This window comes from Astatotilapia calliptera, chromosome 1 (genome assembly GCF_964374335.1).
Source record: "Astatotilapia calliptera chromosome 1, fAstCal68.1, whole genome shotgun sequence".
Lineage (NCBI taxonomy): Eukaryota > Metazoa > Chordata > Actinopteri > Cichliformes > Cichlidae > Astatotilapia > Astatotilapia calliptera.
Genome location: NC_137422.1, coordinates 15,153,247 through 15,170,760, shown reverse-complemented (window position 1 = coordinate 15,170,760; position 17,514 = coordinate 15,153,247). Strand labels below are relative to the sequence as shown.

Sequence of the window (17,514 nt, the reverse complement as noted above, 5' to 3'; positions counted from 1 at the left end):
GGGAACTCACTGGCTGCTCACAAGCTTCTCACGTATGGTGGAGAAGTCCATCGGTTTCTTGATGACCTTCCTGTAGCCAGGCACCGATTTCAGGTTGACAGGTGTGAGAAAAGGCCATGCATCCTGATGCCGCTCCAACTCAGCAAGGAGTACTCTGTAGGACAAACAAACACACAGTTAAACTCTGGCCACGACTTTGTGTAAATATAAGCTTTGTGTGTAACACAGAAAAGCTTTCTTTCATAATTTCCTCTTATGTTTAAGCAGCTATAACCAATATTTCTGGATTGACAAGGGATCGGTTACATGTGGGTGAAGGGTGTGAACGAGGCTCCCATTGTGCCTGAATACTGGAAGTTTCTTTTAAATCATTGTTTTGGGTTTATGGTACACAAAGCTAGGACTAGCTGGTGAACAGTGGAGCATTAACAGCTGGAGAATCAGATATTTCCCCAGAAAGCTGAGTAGGCTGAAAGCTGAGGTAAAAGAAAGCTAAGATAGTGCTGCTTTGCCCTAAGTGGTTGTGTAAACAGCATTTCCTAACCAGTTACAGTTTGTTTCTGCTGCTGGTCAAAAATATGTCCATGGAGGTTTAAAGTTTGCATTTAACTCATAATCTTTAGGGTTTTATGAGCTAATAAAACCGCTAAAAAACAAAAGAGAAGCTGAGTTTGTGCTGAAAAATTCCAGGAATGAAATACTGCAAGTAAACGTTGATCAGAGGTTTTGTGGCTTTAAACACAACAGAAAATGTAAAACACATCCTCCAACCTTTCCATACAGCTTTGTAGCAGGTGGAAATTACTGTGCAACTACTGAGAAGAAAATGACACAGAAAGACAAGTGCAAACATGCCATGGAGACATACCTGCATAATCCCAGGTCCCTGTTGTTGTCTCGAGCCGTCTTGGCTCGCTTCACACACCCAGTAGTCTCCTGATTGGATGTCGTTAGAGCAGGTGAACTCTCCTCCGTTTTCCTCTTCCTGCTGGTGTCTTTTGCTCCTTTTTTGGGCGTACTGCTGGCACTTGCTGAGTCATCCTCCGACACTTCCCCGTTACCGGCCTGCTTTCCATTCTTCTTTGCCTCTCCGCCCTTCTTGCTACTCCCCCCACTAGATGCTACTGGTTTGGCTGGAGGCTTTTTGCTTTTGGGGGATGGACCACTTGCCTGCAAAAGTACCCAAAATTGCAGCATTTCCTTAGTTCGGGTGCTATTCAAACTGGAACCATTTAGTTTCATCCTCCTAATATTGTCCTTTCCTAAAATGTCATATCAATTTGCCATATCTTAGACAAGCAATAATATTTAGTCCCTTTGCTGACCACATCTGCATCAACACAAATTCTTTAAAGCCTGCGTTAAAAATCGTTACTCAGCTTGTATCAGTATGAGTATGACTTATGAGTTTTACTGTCACTTAATGGGATAAATCCATGCTGCAGACAATAAAAGTGAAGAGCAAGCAATAAAACTCTAGGGGAGGAGCAGCTGATGAGATTTCTTTGAGCGAGCAAGTGTCCTTGCGGTTTAGATGCACAAGATATACTCTACAATGTGTCCTTTTTCTTCTTGCCTTTCTACCATCAACTTTACAAAACAGGAGTAAAATAAGTCCTGAGATGAGTCTAAAAAAATGCACATTAAAAAAAATCATAAGTAATAAAAGGTTCAGATACCTTGGATATGCAGGCCGGGCAGTACCAGTCTCCTTCTGGGATGCTGGTGATCTTGGGTTTGTGACAGTAAGTGTGGCAGCCTTTGTCACAGCCATCACACAGCAGGAGGAGGTCCTCATTATCCCCCTTCTTACAAATCTGACAGTACTACAAAATAAGTGCGTCCATTAAAAACAAGTACAAACTTTCCTAATAGTTTTCAATTAACATTGTGGACACAGGCTGTTCTTTTATTCTCTTACCACTTTCATTATCGACCTCTCCCAGGCAATGGACTTCTGCAGTTGCTGGATACACATGGCCAGCTGGGCGGCGCTGCGCACTTCGCTCAGGGCCTTCCTCCACACTTTCATACCGTGGGCCACCTCCTCCTCGCTGCTGAGGGAATTTAAGGGAAGGTTATGAGAATCAAAATAGATACACATATGGGAACGTGTGGGGTTATTTACACACAAACTACAACCCGTAACCAATAAAACTAAGGCTGCTGTGTAAAATGTGAACAAAAACAAAATGCAGTGACTTGCAAATAATTTTAAGCTCGTGTTTATAACGTTCAGGGGCATGATCACAGCATTTTACTGTTTATTTTAAGCTCTATGGTCATTTTTGAATTTGATGCCAGCAACATGTTTTAAAAAAAGTTGAGACAGGACAAAGACTGTGTGTGAGACGCTGTAAAGCGTCGTTAGGTTCAGTAGTGAAAAGAGCGCTGATGTGAGGCTGAGTCTCTAAGAAGTCATTCAAGATGGACTGAGGCAAAGTACAAAACTGGTCTCTGGTGTGACAAATCTTAATTTGAAAGTCAGAAATCACTGACTGCAGGCTAAAGAGGGTAAGACCTACCCAACGTCTTATGGTATGGGCACCATTAATGCTAGGGAAAATGCACACAATTTAGAGCAACAAATGCTGGCAGTATGTCATTCTCAGGGAACGGTTTGCTTATTTCACAGCTCAGAATCAATCTGTAGTAAGATCCTGGCTACAACAATCCACACCTGTCACCCGCTGAAAACATTTGGTGGGCCTGAAACAAAGCTAAACTTTATGTCAAGCAAAAATGGAAAGGTGTAGAAAAAAATTAAGAAAACAGACAAGTTTCAAAATGTGAATTTATCAGTTTCTCGACATTTAACATGTTCCGTTTTTAACTAAACAAATTCTTTTTAATGAGTTTCAAAACACGGCATTTTGTTTTTATTTAAAGTCCACACAACTTTTTATGAAAATGGGTTTGTAGTAAACTGTGTCAGTTGAACCAGATGCTGTAAAAAGCTCCATCTGGGCAGAGACAGGCATGACGTTTTTGGGAGTATAGAGTGCTGGGGAGAGGTACACACGTTTTTTTTATCATGTTAAGGGGGACGCTCATGCAGGAAGGGTAAGTGTATGCTGAATAGCAGGAGCTGTAAGTAAGCCTATAACTGAGGTTGCTGATGCACAACACCATGCAGATGATTTTAGGGGGAAAAAATGGCAGTGAGTGGAGCCCCTCCCACACAAAAAGCTGCACAAGACAAAAAGGAAAAAAAAAAAAAAAAAAAAAAGCAACAGGCAACCACAAAAATCTGCTGTGAAATCAGCAAAGACCCTCACCCTTTGAATAATATGGGAAACAAAAAAAGCACACATAGAGAGAGGAAAGGGTCTTAGTGGGAGAGTGGGGAGCTGGTTGGAGAAATGACCTACCCTTCCCTGTCAGCACTAGTAGATGGGGCGGGGGCAGGGACAGTGACCGTACCCACATTATCCAGCCTGATCTGAATGGTGGTACCTAAGGGGCTCCTCAGGTACCTTCTCTCGATGTTGCGCTCCAGATCAGCCAGACGTGTCACTGCAATGTCCAGCGGGTTGTCCGGGTGACGCATCACCCCGCCCTTCTCTCCCCGCTCCTCCAGATGCTCCTTGGATTCCTTGTCTCCCGTGTTTGTCGCCGAGGCCGTGGATTTGGTCAGGGGCTTGTGCTCGTAGTACACCAGGTCCTCACGCTCAGACTGAGGGTCCGGGTACGTCCAGCCCTGTGAGAGGAAATGAGCTGTTGAGTTTATTGGCCTCTAAAAAAAACATAAATTTCACAAACAAAATATGTAGAAATATTTGTGCTAGTGTGTTAGTGTGTTACTATTTCACCTTAACCTGCAGGCTGGCTGCGGTGACCTTCCTCTCCAGTTCCTCAACCTGCTGCAGTATAGCGATGTCCATTTCCATTGCTTGCTCCTCAACACACCAGCCCCGCACCGACTCCACACTGACCTGGCTCTCCTCCAACTCATGGAGCTCAATCATGGCCACTAGATAAATTACACAGCAGACACATGGGTTAGGCAGTGAAAGACAGTTGTTCATATAAACTTCAATAAACCTCACCGATACAGTATTAGCAATTTATTGTGGGATTATAAGGAAACGCTTCTAAGCATGAATGAATCTGAGGCACATCATTATGTGCTCAGAGGAGCTGTTTCCAGACTTACCGTCTCTGTGTTTGGTGCAGACCTGGGGGATGATCTCCATGTATTTCTGCATTTGTCTCTGGAGGGCCTTCTCTCTGATTCCTCGGCTGTGGAGAGCATTGACAAGAGCCCTGAGCTCTTCGATGTCAGACACCCGCCACCAACCTGTCAGCATCTCTGAGCACACGGGTGTGAAAGAAAGAAGATGTTTTGTTCAGTTAAGACATGTTACAGTCAAATCAAAATGGGCTTAAGTAAGGATAGCATTGGCTGATCTCATTATATATATACAAAATAATACATCGAGTGTTGCTCACCTTCTGGGATGGGTCGTGGCGTGGCGTGGTCGAGGGATTTGGGCATCTCCAAGGCGGGAGAGGGCATAGAGCAAGTTTTCTCAATGCGAGGTAAAGGCGATTCACTTTTACTGGAGACACTTGCTGCTGTGTTGCCCTCTACAGAGTGACTTGGCATGGGGCTAGGGCTGCTGCACAAAGGCAGGCCGGGACTTATCATTCCACTGGGCCAGCTTGCGAAAGAAACTCCTAGCAAAGAGACACCTGACTTAACCTGTGGAGAAAAGAGGGACAATAGAGGGGTGAGGAAGGTGGTACTGCACAAAAGGAAATATAATAGCAACATGTTTACCAGCCAGGATTCTCACCTGCAGGGTGGATAGTGGGTAGCTGAGGATGCCAGTTGGGTGGTGTGGGCTGGCAGAGGCTGAGGCAGCAGAAGGGGTGAGAGGGAGAGCAGGGGATGGAGGTGGGGATTTGGGTCTGGCTGGGGTGGAGGATGCCTGAGGAGACACACGGGGCGGTCCTGGTGGTGTTGTGGTGAGGGAGGAGAGGTCACAAGGGTTGCGAGGGAGCAGACTGAACCAGTGCCCGCTCCTTTCTGTTAGCACTCTGAGCAGCTGGTCGTTTGCTTGGAATGAAAGGTGTGGCGATGGAGCCGGGGATGAGGTTGGAGGAGTGTTCCCTGGGCTTTCACGTGCAGCTGGCAGGCACGGGGCAGATAAAGAGGATGAAGCCAGGTGAGGGATGTTTGTTGTGTCGTTAGCAGTCACCATGGAGGGAGCTGTTGCTGCCGCTGTTGCAGGCTCGAGGGTATTGTGAGTGGGGGAGGACGCTGACATAGTGGTTGTAACAGGAGTGCCTAGGGTACTGCCATTCTGTCTCACATGGGGACTCTCCTTGTCTTCTGCCTTCACAGATTCTTTACCAATGTCCTTGCTGACTTCTCTGAGAGCGCACAGCTTGGTTACACAGCCTGGTTGCTGGTAGAAGAGGGTCGGGGAGTTTTTCTTCCCCTCGTGTTTCTTCTCCTCCTCTTTCTGTTGCTCCAAGTCCTGTGTTCGAGTGCTCTGCCCATCGAGGTTGGTGGGTTTCTCCTTCTGCAACTCAATCTCTTGAGGTTCTTCTTTGACCTTGACCTCCTCTGCTGCTCTCCTCCTCCTCTGTCGCTCCTCCTCCAGTTCCTCTGGAGCTGCAGAAAAAAGGAGAAAAACGTACTCCAGTTAGAAAGTGAACTACTGTAACACTGAAACTGGATCCTGATTATTGGACATTACACTAATTCGCTTGCTTTCGGAAGACAGGCAGAGCTGTGTTATTAGTGTTGACAGATGCTATCTGCGTATTTCACTCGGCAACAAAACAGCTGAACATGCAGCTACACGAATTATAAAAGGTCTTTCTTTGTCTTCTTGCCGAGCATGTTACCATTACACATTCATTTTCCAAATATTCTCTCAGATAAGCAAAGTGAAGCGTATACGTATTCAGAAAAAAAAAAGTGGGCGGTGTACTGCAACAACCTTCTCCACTCTCCATGGCTTCAATGAAGACCCCTCCACAGTGGGGCAGTACCCAGTATCGGCGGCGGTACCGATCCTGTCCATACATCATAGAGCGTAGGGAATGGGATATCTCATACAGCTTTCTTCTGGTCTGATGATGTTGCTGCAATTGTACAAAACATACATGGAAATTACAGACCTTCAAAAACAGAAGAAATCTGCCCTACCGGTTTTTGTTTTTTTCCTGTGCGACATATGAAGCATCACATAAGATGCTAATGAGGTCATTTATCAAACTAATTAGTGCCTTCATTAGTAAACAGACCTATGGCAACACAAATATCCACACAACGTACAAATCACATTGTAGTTTTCGACACATTTTGCAGCTTGAATTCCAAAGTCTAGCATTGCAGGTGTCTGACGTATTACTTCTATTGCAGCAGGAGATTTTTCTTTAATCTCACTTTGTATATTCGAGTATATCCCACATTAACTGGATCAATCAAACACTGATTTTCATGCACTTTAAAGCATTTAAACGTGTTCAAGAAAGACATACCTTGGCCATTTTTTCTATTTGCTTCTCCAGTTCCTCGACACTAGTAGCATGGTCAACTTCATCCTGATAGAAGGAACAAACAAATACAGGAAATGTCTTTGAGCAACTGCACAAACATTTAGCTTCTTATAATGAAGCTGGCTCTATCACCTTACCTCATCATATGTCTCCACTTTTCTAACCTTCTTTAGTTCTTCCTCCTCCTCTTCCTCCTCTTCCTCCGGTTGGTCGTCACTGTCATCGTCGTCGTCGTCGTCATCTTCGCTGTCTCCACCCAGTTTCCTCTTGCGTTTGGTGGCCGAGGATGGAGTGCCAACAGACTGGTTCTCTTCCACACCCATGCTGGCTTCCCTCTTTCCAGTTCGTTTGGCATAAATGGTTCTCAACCTGTATAAGGACACAGGAGTTTAGTCTGACCTAGTATGGAGAACAAAAACATTATTTTTAGGGTTAAGAAATCTTACTTCTTCAGTTTTCCCTCCATAATAATCTTGTCTTTCCTCATATTTGCCATCTGATCCAGGTTCTTGTCAATCTCACTGCACGAGGAAACACAATTCTGTTAATTATAGCTGTGGCAGTGTACATCCATTGTTTTAGGTAATCTCGGAAACTAATAAATATAATGAGTAAAAGTTCATGGGGGCTGGCTACCATTCACAGCTCAAAAAAAAGCTTAATATAACAGCTGGTATCCCAGAGCACAAATTAATACTTTTATTATTTCCCTACAATAAAAAGGACTGCAAATTACTGCTCCCTGCTGCAGCTTTATTAATTGTTCTCCACCGTATCAATAAAAAAATAACATCACTGGCTCAGATATAATTTCAGCGTTAAACAAAATAAAACCACATATACCGCATTAACTAATTTTTTCCAGTGTGTGGTTGGTGAAAAGGACTGTTAGATTTTTAATTTTGTCTCAGAGGAAGAGACACATCCTACACTGACATATGGTAATGTGCAAAAGTCTTCTTTCTTTTATTCTATTGAAACATGTGCAAACATACATAGAAAAACGGTGTATGAGGCAACAACAATTCTAATGAATGACCACGTTTATTCATTCTTTAACACAGCGTGAACTCTCTTTGGCAGATTTCTTGTCATTTCTTTAAGTTGTCTTTAGGAATAGTTCTCCAGGCTTCTTGTAACACATTCAAAGTTAATCTTTGGATGTTGGTTGCCTTTTGTTCTGTTCTCTGTTCAATAATGACTAATGTTGAGATCCAGGCTCTGTGGAGGCCAATCCATGACTGTGTGTTTTTCGAAGTATGCTTTTACTGCATTGCTGGTGTATTTGGTGTCACTGTCATCAAAGATTATGCTGCTGCCCATCACATCCTTTCCTGATGATACTGCATGATGGATGAAAATCCATACTTTTCCGTGTTCATAATTCCACCAATTTTGGGAAGGGCCCCACCAACACCATCACTTCATCAAACCCGTTGACACTGATTTTCAGTCTAGTTCTTGTGTAATTTGGCAGACCATAGCATTTTATCCCGATTCCTCTTTCTTAAAAATGGCTTCTTGACAGCCACTCTTCCACTGAGACCTTTTTTGATGAGGCTTCAGTGAACAATAGATGGATCAACTGAAAGGCCAGATACACCCCTCAGGTCCTATTCCTTGAGGATATGACTTTCAGATACTGTTCATTTTCTTTAGATAGTTTGTTTGGGGATCACCTTGTTGATGCAAAAAATACTATTTTATGTCATTAAAGGCGTGTTACCTTTGTCATTTAACTAAAAATAAGCTGCTAGTCTTTTAGAAACCCTGGAGAATTATTGCTCAAGACTACTCAAATAAATAAATAAAAGAAAGCTTGGCTCCTTGGAAGTGAAATATGGAGTATTTCCACAGTATTGTGCAAGACTTTTGCACAGTACTGTGAAGTACTCAAAGTGGTCAGTTACCTACCTGATGACAGCTTTGCTGCAGGCCAGCTCATTAGCCAAGAACCCCAAAATTGAGGCCTTCTGAGCAGGCGTGTGAGCCTGAAAGGCCTTTGTCTTCAAACTGAGAGCCAAAGGAGCCAGATCTGTATTTCCACAATGGGCTCCCATGTACATCTGCAGCACCTCGGAGACATTATCTCTGTTGATGCCAACGTTAGTCAGGTGGTCCCCCAGCATGGTTTTTGTCTAAGGATAGGGAAGTTGATGATAGCAAATAAATTATATATATATATATATATTTTTTTTTTAAATAGATGAAAATGTACCCAAGCCTTTAACCTAAAAACAAAAATATCACATTGCTAGTAAAGGCATGGAGGCATCAGCATTAAAATAATGTCAAGTGTAAAAACACTGATTTTGAAGTCATTCTAAATGACTTTGTGCAAGATCTTTATAATCCTAAAGTTAGTCCTAAATGTATATGATAAAGCTACATATGGTGGCATTGTTAATGTTTTGTATCTTATGGATCATATTTACTAACTTGATTATGTCTCAGCTACAGTCCTAAAGCAGAATCAGTCAGTTCAAAACGCAGCTCACCTTTTGTCCAGGTGGCAAACCAGGATCACAGACTGCCAGAGAAAGCAGTTTGACCAGAAGGTCTTGAACTTGGCCCATGCTGTCCCCCACATTAAGCAAGCCCTCCTGTAGCATTCCCAGCGTGGGCACATCCGTGTTCACATCGAGTCCCAAAACCTTTCCAAAGCCTCGCAAGAACTGCATAAGCATCAGGCAGTCCGACACGGCACGTCCTGGTAGGATGAGTCCGGGAATCCTGGAGAACTCAGGGAGAGCCTGGATGCAGCAATATCAGTAAAATTATGACTCTTTTTGCTCATATTAGGATCGATTAGTGAAGCTAAGAAAAACATGTGCATCACATGTTATGTGTATGTTCTCAAAATAGTAGTGACAGCTTAGTTTGTGTATTTTGCAGTATGTTATTTTAACCACTTGAGGGCGCACATTTCCACATAAAAATATTCAGTAACGTGGTCTCAGGAAAAACAGTCCACTCAATAATAATAATAATAATAATAATAATAATAATAATAATAATAATAATAATAATAATGATGATGATAATAATTATAATAATAATAATAAGATACCTTATGATCAGACAGACACATATCTTCATTTGGTTTCTTCAGTTCCCTCGCTATCTCCAGCTCCAGCCTCCGTTGCTCCAGTTTACGCTCTTTGTTCAGACGCTTCTCATCCCTTTTCTCCTGCCGCAAGCGTTCACGCTCCTAGAGAGTCCAAAATTCAAGGGAGCATTAGGAAAGAAAAATGTGTGTGTGTGTGTGTGTGAGAAAACAGACAAGAAGGTTTACTTGACTTTGCTGAGCTGTGTTAGAATTCAGCCTAATGCTGCTGTGCATTCAAAGGAAAAGTGCTTGAGGGCCAGAATCTTTTGACTTGGTAAGTGTGCAGAAAAAAAAATGAATGAAGGGAAAGAGCGCACATAAAGGAGAGGAAGCAGGAATCCATCGAGGGAATAATGACTTAGGCTCTTTTTATGGAGTGGACTGTGCGCCCGTGTGTGTTTCTGCATTTATTTGCGTGCATATGGGCTACCTCTGCTTTCTTGCGAGCCTCAACAGCCTTCATCAGCATTACATGTTGCCTCCTCCTTTCCCTCTCCTAAAGGGGCAAAAAAAAACAAAAAACAGGCAAACATTAACAAGCACACGTTGTACATACAGTAGTCAAGGCCAGCCTTAGTATAATTGTGCATTAATGTAAAACTGTGATGCACTAAATTCAGTAGAGGCACCATACTTGAACAAACACAGAACAATGCTTCACATGTATACACTTTCACATGTATGGTGGAAGCATAAGTGAAGAGTACAGTAGTACAATGACAACCAAAAAGCAACACATAGATGCGGTACAAAATAGATGTGATGACAGGCTCAAAAAGAGAAGCAGCTGGAATCGGTGACGGCGCCTCTAAACTAGAGCTGACACAACAAAAGCAACAAAACACTAGTTGCCGGAAGTCATCTGACATGCCACATGTCATTAGAGTTATGATAAAAACAATCAATTCTGCTACATGAATCAATGATATCGCCTTTTTTGGGGGGGACACATCACACCTGTAATATTTAGTAGGGGGTTATAAAGAGGAATGGATTGTGAGGTGTAACTACAAACTGAGCAGTTTCACTTCAGTGGTTTTGGCAGCTTAAGTGTTAGCACAGTATGTGACTGCTGAGGATGAGACGTCTGTGTTGTTCTTTGGTGCATGATACACAGTCTACTGCCAAAGGGCACAGGAATCACTGGTGACTGACTATCATTTTATTTGATCTCTTAAGGTTTCCCGCTCCTCCATATCAGGCTGTCATTCCCTCTGTGATCCACCAGAAAGACACAATTGCCACTATTAGGGCTTGCCAAGGACATTTCCAGTTCTCGCTGACTAAAATGGGCTGTTTTGTGAGGACTGTTTTGTCATTGTGATAAACAAAACAGGCTAGATGCCAAGCACTCTGCCGCAATATTTCTTTGTGCTTATTTGTTTGATTTATCTACAAATGGAAAACTTGAAAAACGACAGAAAGCCTGTGGCATTCAGCTTCTTCCAATTCATCAAAAACAACGAAGACGTTAAAGGCTTTTATGATAATAAACTGCAATAAATCAAGTGCGATACGGCCACACGAGACAACTTTAAACACATGGGATTAAACGCGCTTCCTAATTTCAAACACTGTAGTGCACGTGAGGTTGATGCAGTAATCGGCCTGGTCCACGACAGGAAGGCGAACCTTTAGATTCAGCTGCGACTGTGTGTGTGAGTGTGTATGAGTAAAAAGGGCTACAAGCAGGAGAGCCAGGCTAAAATAAAAAGCTACATAGAACCATACAGTCCCCATGGTGAAGATGATTGTATTCTTGTTCTGTTTTTTTCCCCCCCAAAGGTCTTTTTTTTTTTTATTCCAAGGTGCCCGCACCAAACTGGTGGGAAATCTGCCTGTAAGTGTCTCCACCATGAAGACGAAATGACTCTCAGTAGCTGTTTTCATTCATTGTGCAGAGTATAGGAACAGTGAATGACAGAGAGGCCGGGATGGGGCAGGTTAAAGTCCAGCACTCTGTGGACTGCAGAACAGATGCACGGACGAACAGACACAAGCTCGACGTCTGAGCCGAAATCGTCAAGCACTCACGGGTAACACAGGCTACTCCAATACAACAGTTAGACAATGTATGTGATGGATGGAAACTCCTCGAGCGCACTTTGAGACAGTGAGTGTGGATTGGCTAGCAGTCTTTGCAATGCATTCTGAGTAGAAGGGGAGGATGGGGGGAGGGGGAAAGAAGCTGCCTGGCCACCGTGACAGGGTCAGTTGTCCCTCAGGACGAGCAGATGGAGGCAGCATACTGACTCTTTCTCTCTTTTGTTGGTTTTGCTGGAAAGCCATGCAGAAGAATGTAGTATGACAGCAGCCAGTGCTACACTTAATGCATTGCTATGACAACCATAACACAACCAGTTACACGATGCAGGTGTTAGATGTACAAAAATAAACATACCCATACCATATCTAGTCTATGCCTCTCCAACTCCTGGCAGAGAGAGTTGGCAAAATATTATGGAACAGAAGTAATATCCAATACCAATAAGCAAGGCGTTTTAAACAGAGAAATACTCACGTACACACACTCACGCATGCCTATATTTAAATTCACAAAGTATAAACACATCCACACACGCACACGCACCTTCAAATTTTTATTCAAGTCTGAGGTAAATGGTTTTATTCAGCAGTAACTATGAGGTTCAAGAGGCTCAGTAAGTTGTTTAGAGTGCCTACCTGTTGTTTGAGCATCTCCGCTTGCTGTCTCCTCAACTCTTTCTCCTTGAAGGCGAGAATGAGAAGATGAGAGAAAAATCAATATGCTTCCATTGTATTAATATCGTGAAAAGTACAAATACAGGCTGATGGAAAAGCCCCACAACACAGTAAATGAATTATACAATTCAATGAACAGGATTTTTGAAGACAAATGAATAAATAAATAAAGGTATATCACAGTTTTCCATATTTTTTCCAAGAGTTTCATTTGTAAGCATACCTTTATACGCTTTTCAGCCTCCAGTATTTTGGCGTTGGCGGCTTCTTCCTTCTTTTTCCGTTTGGCCTTTGAATAAAGATTAAAGTCAAGAATCACGGAGATGTATATCATTCAGGCACATCAAGTCCAATCAGACTTGAGCTCTGCAGCACTTTAACTGATTGTTTGCAGTTTTCTGGTTTGAGCAAAGATTTCATGCTCCTGAATGCCAGTCAAATTTGTAAAACACAGCAAATGAATAATGTATCTCTTTAACACGTAATTGTGAAAATGTTGAAGCCTCCTGTTAAGAGTGGCTTGCCAACCGTGTCAACTCAAAATTGATTTAGTCCTGCTAAAACACTTTGAAGCTCCTACAGTATAATTGTGTGGCCCTGCATATGTGTGTGTTTGTGTGAACGTGTCTGCATCCTTGGATGTGTGTTTGTGTGTAGAAAACGGCACCTTTTTTTTTCCCCCCTCGACCCACTTATGCTAAACTGTTACTGTTGTCTGATGAAAAAAAAAAAAAGACTTTTCTGTCCAATTTAAATAAGGTCTGAAGAGGCAGCAACAGCCATTTTAATATTCAACAGCCGTCAACCAAGACCAATTTAGCATTAGTTCCATGTGGAATTATGCCTAAGAAGACGCAACTCCCTCCAATGCATGCTGCTGTTCAGTAATGAGCTTTAGGAAGATTAAAACACTATAGACTGAGGGGCTGTAGCTATCCAGGAATGTTCTGCTTAATCAGAGGTGCTGCTGGATCAGATTCTGTACCTCCAAAATTTGCTGCGCTCTGAGTTCCTTCTCCATCCGAATTTGCTGAATACGCTTGATCTTTTCCTGTAAAAAAAAGAAAAACATAATCTCTTAATATTTTAGACATCCCCAGATAAAATCACTTTCCAACCACTCTATTCCAATTGGGCCGGGCAGAAAGTCACAACAACAAGTTTAGCACTACAAGTAATAATGGTAATTGAAAAGTAAGCTTTAAAGGATCAAAAAATAACAATTCAACATTTCCCGCAGTGCTCACAGGGAGTGTGTGTGTCAGGACACTTAGATAAGGAAAAGACGGGAAAAATGCAGTCAGCACACCCACAAAGAAGACCCACCTGCTGCTTGAGAATCTTGATCTGCTCTTTCTGCTTCCTTCTCTCCTCCGCTGCCATGATAGCTACAAGAGTCAAATCAGTGTTACATCAGTGTCTAGAAAAGTGACCTATAAAAACACGGGCTTCCAACTGTATTCATATCTGAGAGACTCGGAGTTGTTCCGCTTTATTTATTTAAGAGGTCTCGCTGAAATCACAATGTATTTTTTTTAGCAAGGCACGGAGAAATTCAGGGACTAAATTAAAACAGAGTACTGTAAAAATAAGGCCGTGACTCGAAAACAATCGACATGCATAGACGACCTCGCTAAAATGGCACATTTTATTTAGAATCTAAACAACACTTTACATCTATGGCTTTAGGGTACAGCAGGTCTCTCACTATCATGTCTCAATCCTAATTTTCTGGACGCTGACATTTGTGCTTATTTTTGGTTAATTTGTGAACATTCATGCTTCGCTTATGCAGGAAATCTCAGCGACCTCATGATCACTTTTGTAGGTCAGGTCTGATAATTACAGATGATAGCTCAATTCATCATGAATCGCTTAACTCAAAACAACTCATACAGACACATGGCCACACCGACTGAAAGAGTTACAAAAAAACCTCTCAGAGCTCCTGGAAGGAGCTACAGCTACAGCTCATTCCAGTTTGAAAAGTTATTTTCCGCTTTCATTTATTTGCTTGCTGTCTGTAAACATTAAAACTTGGCCCTGGCTCCTTGTACAAGCCTTCTTCGGTCTGTTGTTGTGGTTATTAGCACTGAAGGGAACTAAGGGTGTTAAATATCCCAGCAGCCGATGCTCTCTTCACGCCAGTAATGACCATCCAACTTTTTCATCAAACTCACAGCAGTAAGGTGGATGAAAATGCTGTCTTGTTTAACAAACTGAATGGCACTGTGATTGGCTTTGTTTAATGCTTTTAAGGAGATCTCCACAATCCAATATAGACAGTTTGGGGGATTTATTGTTTATTACTGTTGTCAAGAGACAAACTGGAGCCCAGCTAGTGCCCAGATCACCCAAGACATTCTGATCCATGAGAGATCAGCAATCATCGCCCCAACCTAGCTAATCAGTATTCAGAATTACCTTTGAACTTGCAGACAGATACATACACATGAAGGAAAACAAGCTGCCTCAGCGGATTTCTAAGCATTTACAATACTGGACTGCATCTGTCAGATATTATGACATTATGTACAAGGTAAATATCAGCGGGCCTAACATGGATCCTTGAGGGACAAATTCATTAACAACTGGCCCCACACAGATACACAGCAGCTACAGGGTACATCCACAGTTAAGTCACAAGTGGCTGGTATTCATGTTTGGGTCACTCGTGTCAGCACATTTACTCGATGGATTTGAGCTGTCTAGTTGGAAAACTTAAATTAAAAAAATCTAAGTGATCTTCGGGATTGGGATCAAAATTGTTTTCCACTGTTTAAATGTTCTGGTGCATTATACATTTCTGAATGTATAACATGTCTAGCTACATCGCTGAATTTAAGCGAGAGCTAAGCAAACAGTCTTGAGATTGGATGCAATAAAGATTAGAGGAGAAAAAAGATTAAAGCTTAAAAAATGATGAAAACAGTTTTGAACCTACATGCAAACAAAGGCTATACAAGCAATATGAGTTCTTGCTGGGCTTTATACTCTGTTGATTTAGATCAAAGTAGTCTGAAGTGACCGACTGACCAATTAAATAACCTCCGCCAGCATGTTTACAGCCCTGTACTCGCTTACCTTGCTGTTTCCGAGCTTCTTTGGCTGCACGTGCCAGCGCCTGCTTTTCCAGTTTTCTCATCAGTTTCATCTGTGCCGCCTGACGGGCTATTTCTGCAAAGTGGAAACAAAAGCGGTGCCGGTGAGAAACCTCTGTAGTTGTACTGGACATATAAATAACTGGGATCGTTCCTAAGGTTTCATTTATAAAGTTTAGCAATTGCAACAATAAACTTAGAGTGATATATTTATCCGTTAGCATTTTTAAAATACTGCAATACATGTCAAATATTTTTTACATAGGTAGGGCTGAAAAATCAGGTTTGCAGGGCTTTGCTAAGCAACACAAAGGCACAAAAACAAGACATGTTAACAATGGTGATTCATCTTGACAAGTAATTGTTGTTAGTATTATTCAGATAAAGTAGGTGGCTCAAACAAAAAAGCCTGACAAAAAAACAGAAGACAGAAAAAACTTGTCCTTGTGCTAAAAAAAAAATATTTGAAACTGTGACCCCTTCGCTGTCGTTAGCTACCCGAATAATAGCTGGTTGATGAATGGCACACACACTTATGACAAACATATTTCAGGGCTCATTTCCTCTGCTAACCTTGAGCCTCTAGTTTGCGCAGAAGTTTGACCTGACTGGGACTAGGGCCCTCAGGCGCCAGTGGATCGCCTACATTAGGGGGTCGTCCCTTCCTTCGTCGGTTACCTTTGGCACCTTCGCCTGCTAACTGGCGCTCCGAATTTGGGGGACGACCCCTTCGGCCTTCCATTGCCAAAATACGAGGTATGACCTCCTCCTCCTTCAACAGGCTCCACTGTAAACCCTGGAAAAAGGGACAGAAAATAAAGTAGAGAAAGAGAGATTGGGAGGGATGTGGAGAGATGCAACAGTGAATGACTTGCCAGCATGAATCAGTTCATGTGACTAAAGGACAATTAAATCATTAGTTGCTAGGCTCTGCATTCAGCAGAGACTGAAAATGATATATCATTACATTTTAAGTGATTCACAATAAAACACAGGCTAAATAGCAGATTAAATAAGAATTCTGTTTCTCTTGCCCCTCAGCACTGCTGTATTTCTATATTAGCACTTCCTCTATTCTGCTTCCAATTAGAAACACACATCCATTTCCTAGTTTATCTCTTTGTGTCACACACTGACATTACATGGAGTATATCAGTGGTCACCTGTGGAAGTAATGTCAGCTGATTATTACATTTCTCCATGCACAGTGCGAGGTCTATGAACTAGGACTACTGAGGGCTTTGGCTGATTCCTACTCATGCCCTGACAGTGACTGCTGCATGAAGCTTTGCCTGCCGCTAGATGAAAAGATGAAGAGGGATCAGGGAAAGAGAGAGAGAGAGATGAAAGGCAGTCACCTGGGGTCCTTCTCTGGCTTCATAGAAGTCACCAACCCTTATCTTTGCACTGAAGCTAAAATTATCACGCGTGATGCCACTTATTCCATTTCTGGATAGATACTACAGAAGAGAAAATAATAATGGCGTTGGTTTAGGCAGAAAAAAAAGGAAAAATGTGAAAATTAGCGACATTGAAAAGCAACTGGGAGGCACTAGATGGAAGGGAGTCTACGGTTACAGTGCATCGGTGCAGTGCTGCTAATCTTTATAAAAGCCAGGGGACAAAAAAAAAAAAAAAAAAAAAAGAGCAACAGCTCTCAGGAGGGAAAAATGGTTCTGACCTTGGGGTGCACAATTCAGGCCCTTTCTTATTTATCTGTGGCATCGCCAGGCTTTTACTGCCTACTGCCTGCCTGACTAGCAGCGAGTGGATGTTACTGCATGGAGTTTTTTTCTTTTTTGTGTGTGTGTGTGCGCGTGTGTTTGCACGACAACACTCAAAAGGCAGTTCAGACAATCTGTGTGTTTGTGCTTTTGATGAAACAAACAAAGAAGGCCGCAGGTCATATTAAATTGTACAAATGGGGCCAAAGTCGTGCATCCCAACACTAACCATTAATCATTCGGCGGGGAGGGAGAAGGAGAGGTGAAAAAAGTGGCACAAGAAGTGAATCTAAGAATATCATCTGTCACTATTATGGTCACAGAAAGCAGGGAGGGTGGAGGC

At 42.4% G+C, this 17,514-nt stretch overlaps 1 protein-coding gene across 18 annotated transcripts in view; it reads right to left on the bottom strand.

The window, feature by feature from the left end:
• Positions 1-17,514, bottom strand: part of baz2ba (bromodomain adjacent to zinc finger domain, 2Ba) — a 67,743-nt gene that overhangs the window by 1,725 nt on the left and 48,504 nt on the right. For 3 of the 18 annotated variants that reach the window (XM_026164810.2, XM_026164900.2, XM_026164892.2), the window contains 25 exons: positions 16,806-16,907; positions 16,021-16,243; positions 15,431-15,523; positions 13,673-13,734; positions 13,332-13,397; positions 12,570-12,635; positions 12,308-12,352; positions 12,027-12,059; positions 10,056-10,121; positions 9,587-9,727; positions 9,015-9,269; positions 8,431-8,654; positions 6,963-7,037; positions 6,654-6,885; positions 6,499-6,561; positions 5,955-6,099; positions 4,800-5,623; positions 4,453-4,705; positions 4,157-4,312; positions 3,813-3,973; positions 3,372-3,700; positions 1,922-2,057; positions 1,680-1,826; positions 869-1,170; positions 11-154 (listed from right to left, as the gene is read on the bottom strand). In XM_026164810.2, the coding sequence (XP_026020595.2) occupies positions 11-154; positions 869-1,170; positions 1,680-1,826; positions 1,922-2,057; positions 3,372-3,700; positions 3,813-3,973; positions 4,157-4,312; positions 4,453-4,705; positions 4,800-5,623; positions 5,955-6,099; positions 6,499-6,561; positions 6,654-6,885; positions 6,963-7,037; positions 8,431-8,654; positions 9,015-9,269; positions 9,587-9,727; positions 10,056-10,121; positions 12,027-12,059; positions 12,308-12,352; positions 12,570-12,635; positions 13,332-13,397; positions 13,673-13,734; positions 15,431-15,523; positions 16,021-16,243; positions 16,806-16,907 (4,343 nt within the window). The remainder of the gene's footprint in view (positions 1-10; positions 155-868; positions 1,171-1,679; positions 1,827-1,921; positions 2,058-3,371; positions 3,701-3,812; positions 3,974-4,156; positions 4,313-4,452; positions 4,706-4,799; positions 5,624-5,954; positions 6,100-6,498; positions 6,562-6,653; positions 6,886-6,962; positions 7,038-8,430; positions 8,655-9,014; positions 9,270-9,586; positions 9,728-10,055; positions 10,122-12,026; positions 12,060-12,307; positions 12,353-12,569; positions 12,636-13,331; positions 13,398-13,672; positions 13,735-15,430; positions 15,524-16,020; positions 16,244-16,805; positions 16,908-17,514) is intronic. The other 15 variants (XM_026164818.2, XM_026164848.2, XM_026164876.2 and 12 more) reach the window with 15 other exon arrangements.